This window comes from Dendrobates tinctorius, unplaced genomic scaffold (assembly GCF_039654945.1).
Source record: "Dendrobates tinctorius isolate UK_male_01 unplaced genomic scaffold, ASM3965494v1 ptg000029l, whole genome shotgun sequence".
Classification (NCBI taxonomy): Eukaryota; Metazoa; Chordata; class Amphibia; order Anura; family Dendrobatidae; genus Dendrobates; species Dendrobates tinctorius.
In genome coordinates, this window is record NW_027361697.1 from 4,479,080 (window position 1) to 4,495,129 (window position 16,050).

The window sequence follows — 16,050 nt, forward strand, 5'->3', positions numbered from 1 at the left end:
GTATAATAGAAACATGTCACCACTTCTGCATGTTTTTTTTACCCACTCCTGGTTTTGGATTGCAAATACTGAGGTAAAAAACTCACCAAATACTCTAGGTGTGCACGTGGCCTTATTCTCCACAGCAGTTTGTTTGTTCTCTCTGCCATTACCAATGTTTTGGGGCCTCCTCAAATACTGTAAAAAAAAAAAACACAAAAACAGTGTTGGCCTCCTTCTCAGCCTCTTCCACCTGCACCACCTCCTCCACCTCCACCTCATGGTTCAAGATTATTATTTTTTTATTCTATGTTATTTTTAGTCATCCACATTTGTTTGAATGGCAATTTCCCTGCTCTTACCCCCATTTTGCTTCCTTTTGCAACCTCCTAGCCCTTACTATGACCATTTTACAGAACCAAAATTTGGGTCCCCATTGGCTTCTCTGGGGCTCGGGTTCAAGTTCGGGTAATTTGGACTAGAGTTCGGTCGAACCCAAAGAATCCGAACATCCATGAATCCGCTCTTTTCTAATCTTGACCAGTCACGGAGTTTCGTGACCCAACCTCCATAGTCTCATATATGCCTTTGGTTTTGGGCTAAGTGATCTGCAGCAGGCCCGGACATCATGGTCCATTCTCAGACCCTGAAAGTTGGACGTCTGAAACCGGCCTAAAATACAGCTTCGCTTTAAAGTCTTTTTGTGGCGGTCTCCATATCTCTCAAAAACCCATCAATTATTTATGTGCATAAATTGTTAAGAAATATTTGCTGTTAAGACTATAAAAAAACAACAGATGAGAATTCTCCTTCTTTGCTCAATCTATGTTAACTTCTGGTTTGCAGATGTCTTTCCAGCAATATAACGTTTTATTTTTGACTTTTTAGTTTTTTTTTTACCTTAATTACAGTCGTTAATCGGCAGTAAAGCGCTGTCGTTTGTCCTTTGAGCCATTGAGCAGGTGGATATATGCTTGTGTTAGTAGTTAAATGGGAAGGCCATGGAGAGAAGGCAGCGAGCGAGGGAGGAGGAGGGAAGCAGAGCAGTGACGTGCTGCCTATTGCATTTGCTCCTCCGAGTCTTTAGCAGCCAGTCTCATCTCCTTTCTCTGCAGAGGCAAAGAATAACCCACCCACCTAGAGAAATCCCTTATCCAAACTCACAATCTGCCCCCACCCAGAGACTACCCCTATTCCTCACCCATCCACCTTCTACCTGCGCCTCTGTACCTTCCAGCATGGCTGAAACCACTAAGACCCACGTTATCCTGCTGGCCTGCGGCAGCTTCAATCCTGTAACAAAAGGACATGTTCAGATGTTTGGTGAGTCCATACATGTTCACCTGTCTATCCGCATAGGGGTATTTTTTTTTTTACTCTTCTCCTTCCTTTACTGTACCGTCCTCCATCTTCCACACTCGGCTTCCATCTAGTTCATCCGCATCCTCTATTCTTCCCATTAGATATCCATCTCTCCTGCCCTTCCGTCAGTCCAATTTTTCCATTGCGTCTGCCTTGCTGGCATTGCTCCATGATGGAGATTGCAGAGTCAACAGATCCCCCCTTCTCCAAAAAGCACATTTCCTTGTTACATATGATCCTACAAAATTGTCCCGGGCCCGTTATCTAATGCGGTTTGTGTTTTGCAATCCCTGCTCTATGGACATGACGGCATACAATACAATTGATCTATGCATGAAATAGTTAATATTGTCGTGGGTAAAAGCTAATGGCTCTCCGTGTGTTTCCAAGGCAGACAGTCCATAAAGGAAGCTATTCCGTGCCATGATAAATTTATGCATATTTAGGATCCATAACAAAGAGACCCTCGGGCCAAAAGAGGGGAACTCTAGGCGCCCGAGAATTGTGGCAGTCATTACAGGTTCGGTGGAAAGGGTTTAATACGTGCACCTGCAATGTTAGATTCGTTTTTTTTAATTACGTTTGTCATTTAATTAAGGGTTTCTATCACTGTGGTGGAATTTCACAGTTTATGTGGCTTTTAGACATCACCAAACTAAATCATGAGCCCCCAATGTTGCGAGTCGGAATGTCTCGGGTTGGACCGTAGTTGGCATTAGTTTGTCATTTGCTACATTAATATTAATAATATCAAAATAACATCAAAATGCAATGTTATAATAATGTTAGAATCATGATAATGATAGCAAAGAATTAACAAATTGTCCTTATAGGATGCATAATTAAAGTACCGGATGGAGGTCCCAGCTGCTGGAAAAGTGTTAGGAAATGAAATGTCATCTCCTGCTGTGAAAGGATGACAATAAAATGAGAATGTGGACTAGTAGCAATGCTCAGGAGACTCTGCAGTATGATCACTCGTGCGGCCTTTTAATAATCCGTAAGGAAAAAGACTCCATAAAATCTAGACTGGAGTCAATTAGACTTTAAGATTTGGATATTAGGAGTAAATAAATAATAGTTGGTCAAATGGTCAAAGCCCCATGGGAAACAATCCATTAATGAGCATACATGATTCTATAAGCTTAGATGGGTCGTGGACAACCCTTTTTTATATAAAGTGGTCCCCCTTGTAAAACTGAAAAAAAAAACCTTATACTTACCTCCCACATGGGTGCCATTCCAGCGATGACAGCGTCAGGGTTCGTATGGGTGGCATTATCCCACATGAGCTCTGCAGACAATCAGCGGCTGTTATTGGGATACTACACTCTTATTAGCAAAAGAAGTGAGCGCAGCTGCCGCTGATTGACTGCACGGGTCACATGGCATAACAAAAAATGTCACGTGAACCTCGGCTGAAGCAGCGTCAACATTGTTGGAATGGTGCCCGTCCGGGAGGCAACTACCGTATAGCTTTTCTTTTTTTTTTTATTTAAAAAAGGGGCTGGCCAGGTAGTAGACCACCCCTTTAAGTTTGTCTAGAATGTCCATTGATTTAAAAGGATACTTGGATGTAAATGGTGTAAAAATTATTATTAGCCTGCAGTTGGGAATTTGCCTTGAGATTCTTGTCCTTTGCCCTGAGCTTCTTGTCCTTTGCTCTGAGCTTCTTGTCATTTGCTCTGGGCTTCTTGTCCTTCTTTGCCCTGAGCTTTATTGGGTTGTTCAACTATCCATTAGATAAATTGCTATAAAATAACAAAATAAAGTAATATTTTATCTATCTCACTCTGCAACCAGGTTGGGTTCGCCATCGGTGTCTGTTCATCCATGTCCACCGATGCCCCTTACATGTGATAACTGAATCACTGGCTGTAGCGTTGACATATCAGTACCACTGACATCACAGCAATATATAATTTCTACAGCAGGAAAAATAGAGACTGGAAGGGGACCAGGGGGAAATGTTGAAATAAAAGGTTTGGTACTGGGAAGAGCTTCAAGCATCCCAAAATTCACAATAAAAACCTCATACATTTTTAAATAGATCTTTTAGACCTGATTAGGCTGGTGTATTTACTCTGAAAATCCATGTCCGAATAACTGTAAAGTACTCCTTTGACATTTTCTTGAAAGTCCCAACAGGACTCGTATAAAATTATCATCTTAATACTAGGATTGTACAGCCATACTGCCATGGATTTTCAACGTAAGTACACCAGACCCTTCTGGTCACTTGCGTTGGGAAATCTGGTGGCAAATCTACTTTAATCTGTGAATCAAATTCTGCTTAGTACTTTGAGTGTTAATTGGCTACTGCTTTAAAAGAGGTGTGAATACATACGTATATTGTAGGCCAGCGCCAGCTAGTCAGCTTGTTGACAGTTCCTTTTTACTTACATTTAATTACATTTATGGGATCAAATAAGTAAAAATCGGCATGTGAATATGTATGTATTCACTCCTTTTGCGATGATGCCCCTAAAAATTTAAGTGTCACACCGTCTGTCAGTATATACATTTTACCTTTTCTGAAAGTACACAAAGGCTGCAACACTAGTAGGCAAGAGGCACCACTATCCAAACAACACCATGAAGACCAAAGAGATCTCCAAACAAGTCAAGGACAAAGTTGTTGCGAAGTACAAGTCAGGATTGGGTTATAAATACATTTCCCAATCTCTGATGATCCCCAGAGCACCATCAAATCCATTATCATCAAAGAACATGGTACCACAACAAAGCTGCCAAGAGAGGGCCGCCCACCAAAACTCTCAGTCTGGGCAAGGAGGGCATTAATCAGAGATGCAGCACAGAGACCAAAGGTAATCCTGAAAGAGCTGCAGAGTTCCCAAGCAGAGACTGGGGTATCTATACTTACGACCACAATAAGCTGTACACTCCATAGAGAAGGTCTTTATGGAAGAATGAGCAGAAAAAATCCTTCACTTACAAACATTTTAAGGCTCGTTTTGAGTTTGCCAAAAGATATGTATGAGACTCCTCAAATATATGGAGGAAGGTGCTGTGGTCAGATGAGACTAAACTTGAACTTGTTGGCTACCAAGGTAAATGCTATGTCTGGTGCCAAACCAACACAGCTCATCATCCAAAGAACACCATCCCCACAGTGAAACATGGCCGTGGCAGCATCATGCTGTGGGGATGTTTGTCGGCAATAGGGACACGGAAAATGGTCCTAGTAAAAGGGAAGATGTGTGGTGCGCAATACAGGGATATTCTTAAGCAAATCCTGTTTCAGTCTGTCAGTGATTTGAGACTGAGATGTAGGTTCACCTTCCAATAAGACAATGACCCAAAGCATACTACGCGTACTAAAACAACACTTGAGTGGTTTAAGGGAAATAAAGCAAAATGTTCCCAGTTATAGGCATGTTTTTTTTACATGAACTGATGCAAACCCTAAAAAAGGTGAAATTCCAGGGTTGTGAGGTAGCACAAATGCCAAGGGAGTGAATACTTTTGCAAGCCATTGTATATGTCATATGTTAACAGTTGGAATTCTTGTCTTTAAAATTGAACTATAAAAAAGTAAAATAACTTAAAAAGAAAAACTTGAGTCCTTCAACCTTAAGACCGCATTTAGTATTTGGTCAGTGTTTTACATCAGTATTTGTGATTGTTCCTAATACTGAATGTGTGAACGTGGCCTTAAAGTCCTTATTTTCAGGATGACTAATGGTGTATCTGACATAAATATGATCCTTTTCATGTTGTGTTCCTTGTTGTTACCCATAACGTGACATCATTCTGGCGGCCTCCTACACAAACATTTTATTTGTGCACCCAACAGCTCCAGTCTCCACTGGCATCTGCCTACAGACAATAATCATGGATATTATTTAGAACATAAATTAGAAGAAGGGTTAAGTCACCCACACCACCCTCAAAATCTCTGTCTTATCTTCAGCAAAAGTGTGTTTTTCGAAAAAAGTGAATCCAAGACAAGAATCATTTTCAATGTAAAATGGAAGAATTAAAAATGTAGATTTTATTGAATGTTTAAGGTTTTTTTTATAGCTTGAGTATATTTCTGTTGTCTTTGGATTCATTTATAACATTTTTGAATGTCTTGTTAGTTAAATAATGATACACATGTGTTTTGCATATGTATAATATTTCTGCTGTCGGTCATGTTAGTAAATAACATTCCTAGTGGCATAGTGGAAAAATAAGGGACAATCATGTTACAGCAGAATAAGTCTGAGTGGCTGGAGCCACTCAGACCCATGTGTCTTTAGGCCCCCTTTGGCCATCGATATTTAGGTCCCCTCTCACCATGAGTCTCTAGGTCATCTCTGGCCATGGGTCTTTAGGTCCAATCTGGCCATAGGTCTTTAGGCCCGCTTTGACCATGGGTCTCTAGGTACTCTGGCCATGGGTCTCTAGGCACTCTGGCCATGGGTCTTTAGGCTTCCTCTGATCATAGGTCTTTAGGTCCCCTCTGGCCATAGGTCTTTACATCCCCTCTGGCCATGAGTCTCTAGGTCCCCTCTGGCCACAGGTCTTTAGGCCCGCTTTGACCATGGGTCTCTAGGTACTCTCTGGCCATGGGTCTTTAGGCTTCCTCTGATCATAGGTCTTTAGGTCCCCTCTGGCCATAGATCTTTACATCCCCTCTGGCCTTGAGTCTCTAGGTCCTATCTGGCCATGGGTCTTTAGACCCCCATCTGGTCATGGGTCTTTAGAACCCCTCTGGCCATGGGTCTCTAGGTATTCTCTGGCCATGGATATGTAGACTTCCTCTGGATATAGGTCTGTAGGCCCCTTCTCGCCATAGGTCTATAGGTCTATAGGCCCCCTCTGGCCATGGGTCTCTAGGTACTCTCTGGCCATGGGTATTTAGGTCTCCTCTGGCCAAGGGTCTTTAGGCACTGCCCTATGGCCTCAATAATCAGTACTTTGCTGCTGGACTAATAAAATGCAAATCTTAAAGGGGACCTGTCAAGTTCCCAACCTCTCTAAAACATCACCTGGATTATAAGAAGGTCCTTTATGTACCATACACTTATTTCTAAGACTGAAAAAAATCAAGATACTAATCTAGTTTGTGATGTGAAAATTGTCTAGAAAAAGAACGGCGGGACATTGATTGCCTGAGACTAGTCCTGCCTCGGATCTTGTAATCTTGCCCACGGGAACCTGATTGACATCCATCACACAGGAGATGTGTCCATCAGGACTCTGCTACTCTCGTGCATCTGGGTGACATTTGTCTTTCTGGTCATGCACAATGAAGCCAGGTGTATGCGCTTCGGCTTCATCAGCGCACCATGCATGCCCCGTTAGGGGTTAGTAACACTGATCCTGATTTGCATCCATCTTTGCAGAGATCGGTGTCACTAATGCCCTTTTTGGCATGAGGAGTGTATCTATGGATGAACCTGGTGAGTGTACACTTGGCTTCATTCTGCATGACCAGGAAGGCAGAACATCGGGTCATGAGAGTTGCAGAGCCATGAAGGCGACGTTTCCTGTGTGGTGTATCTTAATCACCCATCTCTGGGAGTGATTACAAGATCCAAGGAAGAACTAGTCTTGGGTATCAATGCCCCATCGGACTAGTCCTGGTTAATTATATAAAGCTATGGTTCTGGTTTAGGAGAGGTTGGGAAACTGACATGTTCTTTTTAATATCAAGCAAGAAAATTTTTGCAAAGGATTATACAGTTGTTCTGAAACAGGTTTTCAAAGTCAGCATACCAACCTCATCAGGTCTAAAAAATATTAATAATGTTAATGTATGCAATTTGTATTGAGAGAGCTGGTGACAGATTCCCTGCAATGCACAGAAGCTCATATATTAGGGATTTGCATTATCTGATTTAGCCTTGACACAAATAGAAACAACTTTGTTAGGAGCCACAAAGAAAGCAAATTCCCCTTGTCTCACTGTCAATAGGATAAATAATGTTTTCTGGGGGGCTTTGTCTACAGATCCCATGGGAAAATGCAGAAAAAATGCAATTCATTGCCACGTCTCACCCTTCCCCCATGGAGTATATAATGGAATTGTTAATTTGGTAAAATAATAAATTATTACTAAATTTTAAAAAAGTAATTACAATTTTTTATTTTTTTTTTAAATATAACTCCATTTTTCCCTTTTCAGCACAATGCCCACTTTGGTCTCTTTATCCATCAAAAACATATCTTGCTCTTTTTAAAGTCCACAATCTTGTCTTCATTAGTCTAAAGGTCTCATTTATGAACACAGTGTATCAGAGACATTGGTCTTCTTGCCCATAGTATCCACTCAGAGACATTGGTCTTCTTCATTATTTTAGCTGTTCTAGAAAATAAAAGCTGCAACGTGATTGCTGTAAGCAAAAAAAAAATCAGTTTTTTTGTTCGTCAACATGTACTGTATTATGGCTCTGTTTAGCTTCCACGTTGTATTTCGGCACTGATAGACGTCTGATTTGTGTTATACCCCATTAGGTACTACATTCTTTTTAGGGGAAATTATCTCTACAATACTTTTGGCTGTGGAACCACAAAGAGTTTGCGCCAAATTATTGAAGTCACTCAGTATACAACCGGAACATAAAGCTGTGTATTAGCTGTTTTAATGGGTATTTGACCCAAAAAACTACCGTATTTTTCGGATTATAAGACGCAACCCAAATTTTGAGGAGAAAAATAGGAAAAAAATATTTTTAATAAAATGGTGGTGCTTCTTATAATCCATGCATCTTATTGCTTACCGGGGGTGGTGGCTGCATTGAAGCGGTGTCCCAGGGTCGCTGCTGGAGGAGGCAGGAACGGGGTGATGCTGCAGGCTGGGATGAGGGGGTGTTCTGATGTGTGGCGCACCGCTGCGGGTGTCTGGTGCTGCTGCGGTGTCAAGTGCTGCTGCAGGTGTCCGGCGCTGTTGCAGGTGTCCGATGCTGCTGCCCGTTGCTGCGAGTGCCCTGCGGCGCTACAAGAGTGTCCAGCAGTGCTGCTCGGTGCTGCTGCGGGTGTCTCTGGTGCTGCTACGGGTGCCCAGCAGTGCTACGGGGGTGTCCAGCGGTGCTGCCTGGTGCTGCTGCAGTGTCTCCGGTGCTGCCGGGGCTCTGCCAACATCTTGTGAAAGGCCAGAGCCCTGGCAGTTCCATGGTTTCCTGTGCGGTGGACTTCAGGAAAATGGCTGCTGGGGGCGGCGCATGCGCAGATGGAGATCTCGGCACCAAGATCTCGGGAGATGAGATTTCAGCACTGATACCCCCGCGGCACCGCCAGACACCCCCGTAGCACCGCCGGGCATCCGCGGCACCGCCAGACACCCCCTCATCCCAGCCTGCGGCCTGCAGCAACGGTACCGGTAACGTATATATGCATTGTAAGACGCACCCCATTTTCCCCAAAAAATTTTGGGGAAAAAAGTGCGACTTATAATCAGAAAAATACGGTAAGTACCTTTTGATGTATTCTTTTCTGAAGTCTCCGTTCTGTTCATTCTTGTCTTGGTTACCTTGGATTCCAATGTCTTTCATGAATACTGGTTCCAACCACTTATGACAGTAATTACCGAACATAATAGACTCTGTGGACTTTCTGACAACCATGTAAATTGACAATGTTGGTTTATACTCTGACACTGCTTCCTTTTATTTTACTTCTTAATATTTCATAACATTTTGGATTGAGGGACATGACACAGTTCAAATGTTCCAGATCTAATCTGTAGCGTGCTGAAAAAACTACCTTGATCCATGGAGACCTTACCTTGCACCGTACATGAGATAAGACACCTCCTGCTTGTTGTAAGATACCACAGGACACCTTAAGGGTATGTGCACACAAGATGTTCTTCAGTCTGATTCCGATGAGGAGAGCCTCAGGAAAAACCTATCACATATCATCCAAATGAATAAATGTTTGCATTTGTATGCAAAAACGCCTTGGCTTTTAAATACACTGGTCAAAAAAATAAAGGGAACACTAAGATACCACATCGTAAATATCACTGAATGAAATATCGCAACTGCAAATCTTTATTCATTTCATAGTGGAATGCGTTGAGAACAAGAAAACATAAAAATTATCAATGTAAATCAAAACTAATATCCCATGGAGGTCTGGATTTGGAAGGATACTCAAAATCAAAGTGGAAAATCATATTACAGGCTGATCCAACTTCAGTGGAAATGCCTCAAGACAAGGAAATGATGCTCAGTAGTGTGTGGCCTCCACGTGCCTGTTTGACCTCCCTACAACACCTGGGCATGCTCCTGATGAGTCGGCGGATGTTGTCATGAGGGATCTCCTGCCAGACCTGGACTAAAGCATGTCCCAGATGTGCTCAGTCAGATTCAGGTCTGGGGAACAGGTGGGCCAGTCCATAGCTTCAATGCCTTCATCTTGCAGGAACTGCTGACACACTCCAGCCACATGAGGTCTGGCATTGTCCTGCATTAGGAGGACCCCAGGGCCAACCACACCAGCATATGGTCTCACAAGGGGACTGAGGATCTCATCTCGGTACCTAATGGCAGTCAAGCTACCTCTGGCGTGCACATGGCTGTGTGACCCTCCACAGAAATGCCACCCCACACCATTACTGACCCACTGCCAAACCGGTCATGCTGAAGGATGTTGCAGGCAGCAGATCGCTGTCTGTCACATGTGCTCAGTGTGAACCTGCTTTCATCTGTGAAGAGCACAGGGCACCAGTGGTGAATTTGCCAATCCTGGTGTTCTGTGGCAAATGGCAAGCGTCATGCATGGTTGTTGGGCTGTGAGCAGAACCCCCATCTGAGGACGTCGGGTACTCAGACCATCCTCATGGAGTCAGTTTCTAACCGTTTGTGCAGACACATGCACATTTGTGGCCTGCTGGAGGTGATTTTGCAGGGCTCTGGCAGTGCTCCTCCTGTTCCTCCTTGCACAAAGGCTGAGGTAGCAGTCCTGCTGCTGAGTTGTTGCCCTCCTACTGCCCCCTCCACATCTCTTGGTGTATTGGCCGGTCTCCTGGTAGCGCCTCCAGCCTCTGGACACTGCGCTGGCAGACACAGCAAATCTTGTCACAGCTCGCATTGATGTGCCATCCTGGATGAGCTGCACTACCTGAGCCACTTGTGTGGGTTGTAGAGTCCGTCTCATGCTACCACGAGTGTGAAAGCACAACCAACATTCAAAAGTGACCAAAACATCAGCCAGAAAGCATTGGTACTGAGATGTAGTCTGTGGTCCCCACCTGCAGAACCACTCCTTTATTGAGGGTGTCTTGATAATTGCCAATAATTTCCATCTGTTGTCTATTCCATTTGCACAACAGCATGTGAAATTGATTGTCAATCAATGTTGCTTCCTAAGTGGACAGTTTGATTTCACAGAAGTTTGATTGACTTGAAGTTATATTCTGTTGTTTAAGTGTTCCCTTTATTTTGTTGAGCAGTGTAAATTCTAACTACTTCAAGTTTCTAAAAATGTCTATCGGTTCAAAGAAGTGACGTCCATTCTTCTTGCTTTTTCGCTCGGAAGATGCTCTATACTTTGCAACATAAGTCAGTTGGAAAGCTCAAAAGATATCTGGAAGATGGACAGATATTTTGCCATCGGTTTTGCTTAAACAAACTCGTTTTTCTTCATTATTCCATGGAGTGGGAAAAAAACGACCATTAAACGACAGTAAAAAAAAACATGACAAAAACCATTGGAAATCCTCCCAAAATAACGCTGGCAGCCAAGATAGTCAGAAATTGCTCAAGAAATGACCAAATAAATAACACAAAAGGCGCTTCAGAAAAAAAGACCCCAGAGTTTCCTGAAACTTCTTCTGCTTGACAATATCTGCAGGTTCTCCTGAGTTTAAAAGATGTTGTGGGAAAACAACGGGAGTTATCACTCATGCGCTGCTGAGATAGAATTCTTAAAATAAAAAGTTTTTTTAGAACAGGTTTACAAGTCAACGCATTTCGAGGTCACGCCGGACCTCTTTATCAGGACAAAGAGGTTTGTGTTCTAATAAATGTTTTTATTTTAAGAATTCTATCTCAGCAGCGCATGAGTGACACCTCCCATTGTTTTCCTTTAACCTGTGGTCATCCTTTTGACCGGTATCTGTGCAGCAGCTGTTACATGCCTTTCATGTGTTGCCATTGAGCAACTCAGTAAGGTGAGTGTATCTCACTTTTTCCCGACACCCTATTGTCATTGGATAAGACTCTATTGCTCTTTTTTCTTGCCAGTTATTTTCCTGTTAAAAGATGTTATGGGCATATACCCTTAGACCTCATTCACACGTCAGTTTTTTTTTCAAGTATAAGTAAAACGGACCAACTTGCATCAGTGATTTTCATCATTGTTTCACACGAGTTTCATCATTTTTTCTCATGCAGGAAAAAAAAAGTTTCACCACCTTAGGCTTCTTTCAGACATCCGTCTTCTGTGTACCGGCGCCGTGCGGTGAAAAGCCGTACTGCCGGATGCGGCGTGCAGTGCTGACACCGGATGTATGTGCACGGCCGGATACGGTGTTGTGAAGATTTAAAGGAGCCAGACCGCAAAGAGGGCGAGAGACGCAGACAGGTATGATGATCCGGGGGACGGGAGGAGAGATCGATCCGGGGGACGAGAGAGAGATCCGGTGGACGGGAGAAGATAGAGAGATCCGGAGGACGGGAGGAGAGAGAGAGATCTGGGGGACGGGAGGAGAGAGAGAGAGATCCGGTGGACGGGAGAAGAGAGAGAGATCCGGGGGACGGGAGGACAGAGAGAGATCTGGGGGACGGGAGGAGAGAGAGAGAGATCCGGTGGACGGGAGAAGAGAGAGAGATCCGGGGGACGGGAGGAGAGAGAGCGAGAGATCTGGGGGACGGGAGGAGAGAGAGAGAGATCTGGGGGACGGGAGGAGGGAGAGAGAGAGACTTTTTCCTCTAGATGGCTGTCACTTATGGGGTTAAATCACAAAGTGTCTGGGCATGCGCTGTTCGGAAAACCGTTCCGGCACTGTCAAAAAACGTTCCAGGGAACGTTTTTTGCAGACGCCGGACAGCGCATTTTTGCCATCTCCGGCAGAAACCTGACATGCCGCATGCCCATCCGGCACGATGCAGCGATAATATCAGTCAATGAGGAAAAAAACGGATCCGGTGCCAACCGGCGCCGGATCAGGTTTTTTACATTTTCGCCGCATCGTGCCGGATTCCAGAAGACGGATGTGTGAAAGTAGCCTTATCCTAACAGTCCATGAAAATGGGAGCGCACGCAGATGACATCCAAGTGCTGACCAAAATAATCACGACTCATAGACTTGCATTGCCGATTTTTATCCAACAATCAGATCAAAAGCGAACATGTCTCCTCCATTTTTCCTGGACCGTTGGTCTTCGAAAAATCATGGACACGTGAATGACCCTATTCTCTACTATAAGTACGATCCGTGAAAAACAAGGATTGAACTCGTATGCAGAAGACGGACGTCTGAATGAGCCTTTAGAAGTCTTGCTGAATCATTGACCTTCACAGGGTCAATGACTTGGCAGCAAAATACAATATTATTACACCATAAAGGACAGGTGGTTTTAATTTTACAGCTTTACATGGTTTTCTTTGACCACATATTAAAGGACATTTCTAGGCAATTTGGGGTATGAGTGGGCATTTTGGCATTTAATTGTTGACCTGTATGGTTTTCTTTGTGGTTTTAGCATTCAGATCACAAAACTTGAATTTAATATTGAATAGTGACATAGATCCCATTCGGATAGAGGGAGTGTTGAGAAATATGAAGTGCAATTTTGAAAGGTGAAATAAAAATTGGTAGATGAGTGAAATATACACCTTAGGGGGCATCAATGTATTTTCGGAGGGAAAAAAAAAATCATTTTTGAAATTAAGATTCAAGAAATTTGCGTCGTTTGCAAACATACCATATATCAGAGCCTGACCGAAAAGTAAAGACTCCGGGACTTCAACATACGTTTCGCCATGGCTTTCTCAAAGAGTCTTTTTAACTGAAAAAGCCAAGGAGAAACAAATGTTGTAGTCCTGGGGTTTTTGCTTTTTGGCCAGTCTCTTTTTATATATGGTATGTATAGATCTGATATTAGTATTGAATTATTCATATAAAATGTATTTATGCTTTATTCTATATATCTAATTTGTGGCTGTATATATCTTATTTTGCATATTATGATATTCTATTTGCTTCTTCCAATACCATGTCTTTATGTACAGCCACTTAATTACCATAGAACACAATACTGACTCTTGTATATATTACACCCGTATCTGATGCATTTTCCATGAACTTTCTTTTGTTTAGCGCTCCTCGTGTTTCTTTAATATTTTCATATATCAATAAAATTGATTTTGTGGTCACTTTTTGAGTAGTTATTCATTTTTGGTATGTTTTTCATTCCATAGCAAGCAATAGAAAGTGTAACAGAGGATACAGCAGGCAAACAATGCAATATTTTTTATGAAACTCAATAGCAAAAATGATATTTACTTAAAAAATAAGCATATAAGTAAAATAAAGACCCTAAACGCGTCCATATCTTTTAACCGATTAACATATTTTAGTTTACAGAAACATTGAATTGAAGGGGTCTTATAAAATTAGAAAAATATGGTTCCTTTCTTCAGGGGCATTGCCACTTTGGGATGAGCTGTCTGGATCATGAACAAATAATCAGCTTCATAGTATATTCTATAAAAAATGTAAGACCGATAGTATGCGTCTCCATGAAATATTTGTTTTGCATGTTGGCGGTTTCTATCCATCCTAGAAAAATGGTGATTGACAGCACTGCTTCCCTGGGGGATCCAGAGCAGCTCGGTTTCTAGAACCAGGCTGCATCCTCATGTTATTGAATATCTCACCAGCCTCTGCTGCAAAAAAAAAAAAAATCAAACATTTTCATCAGCTTTCTCATATTTGATCTCAGTTGCTCATGCTCTTTCTTCGTAATCTGATGCATGCAACATAAAAATAAAAATATTGAATGTCATCACATGGCAGAGTGTCTAAATATATTCCTGCAGATTCAAGGAAAATTTCTGTAAAACAATCAGGTTATTTAGAGAGGAACCAATGCCGGCTGGCATTCGAAACGCGTTGCTTTTCTTTTCTTCCACCATATCTTCTTTTTGCTTTTATTTTGTTATTTTAAGGATAATTTAATAAATAAACAAGTTTTAACCTTTATCCAGGGAGCTGTAACAAATGTTAAATAATACCTGAATCTCTGTGTCCATGAAGATGCCTTTCAGATAACCTGGGTGCACAACTTGCATAATATTGATATTGTAGTCAGGCATTTATCAAACTAATTGTCATGCTGTGACTGTACGTAAATAGGGAAAGGGGGCCCTGCACTGTCCCAAGGGCTAGGACCCTAACTATCCCTGCTCCCAAAGATGCCTCTAAAGGTGAGGAGGTTTTGGCCACAAGCCTTACTGTTCTCCTGTTATACCCTAAGCCAGTGGTCCCCAACCTTTTTTGCACCAGGGACCGGTTTCAAGCAAGACCATTCTTCCATGGCCCGGCAGGGCGGGGATGGAGGTGTGGCAGGGGCGGGGCTTTGGTCATAAGGGGGCGGGGCTATGGACACGGTTGTAGTGTAGCAGTGCATACTTATAATTAAATAACATTTATAATGTGATTCAACTCACCATAGGTTTTGAATGAGTGCTCCATCACCCCCTTCTCCCCATCATTGCCTTCACCCCATCACTCCCCTCTCCCCATCATTGCCTTCACCCCATCACTACCTTCTCCCCATCATTGCCTTCACCCCATCACTCCCTTCTCCCCATCATTGCCTTCACCCCATCACTCCCCTCTCCCCATCATTGCCTTCACCCCATCATTGCCTTCACCCCATCACTACCTTCTCCCAATCATTGCCTTCACCCCATCACTCCCTTCTCCCCATCATTGCCTTCACCCCATCACTCCCCTCTCCCCATCATTGCCTTCACCCCATCACTACCTTCTCCCCATCATTGCCTTCACCCCATCACTCCCTTCTCCCCATCATTGCCTTCAGCCCATCACTCCCCTCTCCCCATCATTGCCTTCACCCCATCACTCCCCTCTCCCCATCATTACCTTCACCCCATCACTCCCTTCTCCCCATCATTGCCTTCACCCCATCACTCCCTTCTCCCCATCATTCCCTTCAGCCCATCACTCCCCTCTCCCCATCATTGCCTTCACCCCATCACTCCCTTCTCCCCATCATTGCCTTCACCCCATCACTCCCCTCTCCCCATCATTGCCTTCACCCCATCACTGCTGTCTCTCCATCACTTCCCTCATGGCCTTCTCCTCATGTCCCCATCTCCTCCAGGGCCAGGCTACACAAACACAGACCAACACACACATACATACACACACACACACAGACAGACAGACACATACACACACACACACACACACATACACACACACACACACACACACATACACATACACACACATACATACACACACACACACATACATACACACACATACATACACACACACACACACACATACACATACACACACACACACACACACACACACACATACATATACGTACACACACACACACCACCTCTCTCCTCTCACCTGCCCGCCGCCCGCGCTTCCTCGCTCTGACACAGCAGCGGCCGCGCTCCTCTCTGTGTCAGAGACAGGAAGCGCGGGCGGCAGGCAGGAAGCTGGACGCAGTGGACGGGTCCTTGCAGCTCCGCTCCTGATAT

General features: G+C 43.4%; 1 protein-coding gene across 1 annotated transcript in view; it reads left to right on the forward strand.

Moving 5' to 3' along the window:
* The first annotated feature begins 1,023 nt into the window (after positions 1–1,023).
* Positions 1,024–16,050, forward strand: part of NMNAT2 (nicotinamide nucleotide adenylyltransferase 2) — a 67,155-nt gene continuing 52,128 nt past the window's right edge. Inside the window, exon 1 of the mRNA XM_073571331.1 lies at positions 1,024–1,302. Coding sequence (XP_073427432.1) covers positions 1,218–1,302 — 85 coding nt within the window. The 5' untranslated portion in view covers positions 1,024–1,217. The remainder of the gene's footprint in view (positions 1,303–16,050) is intronic.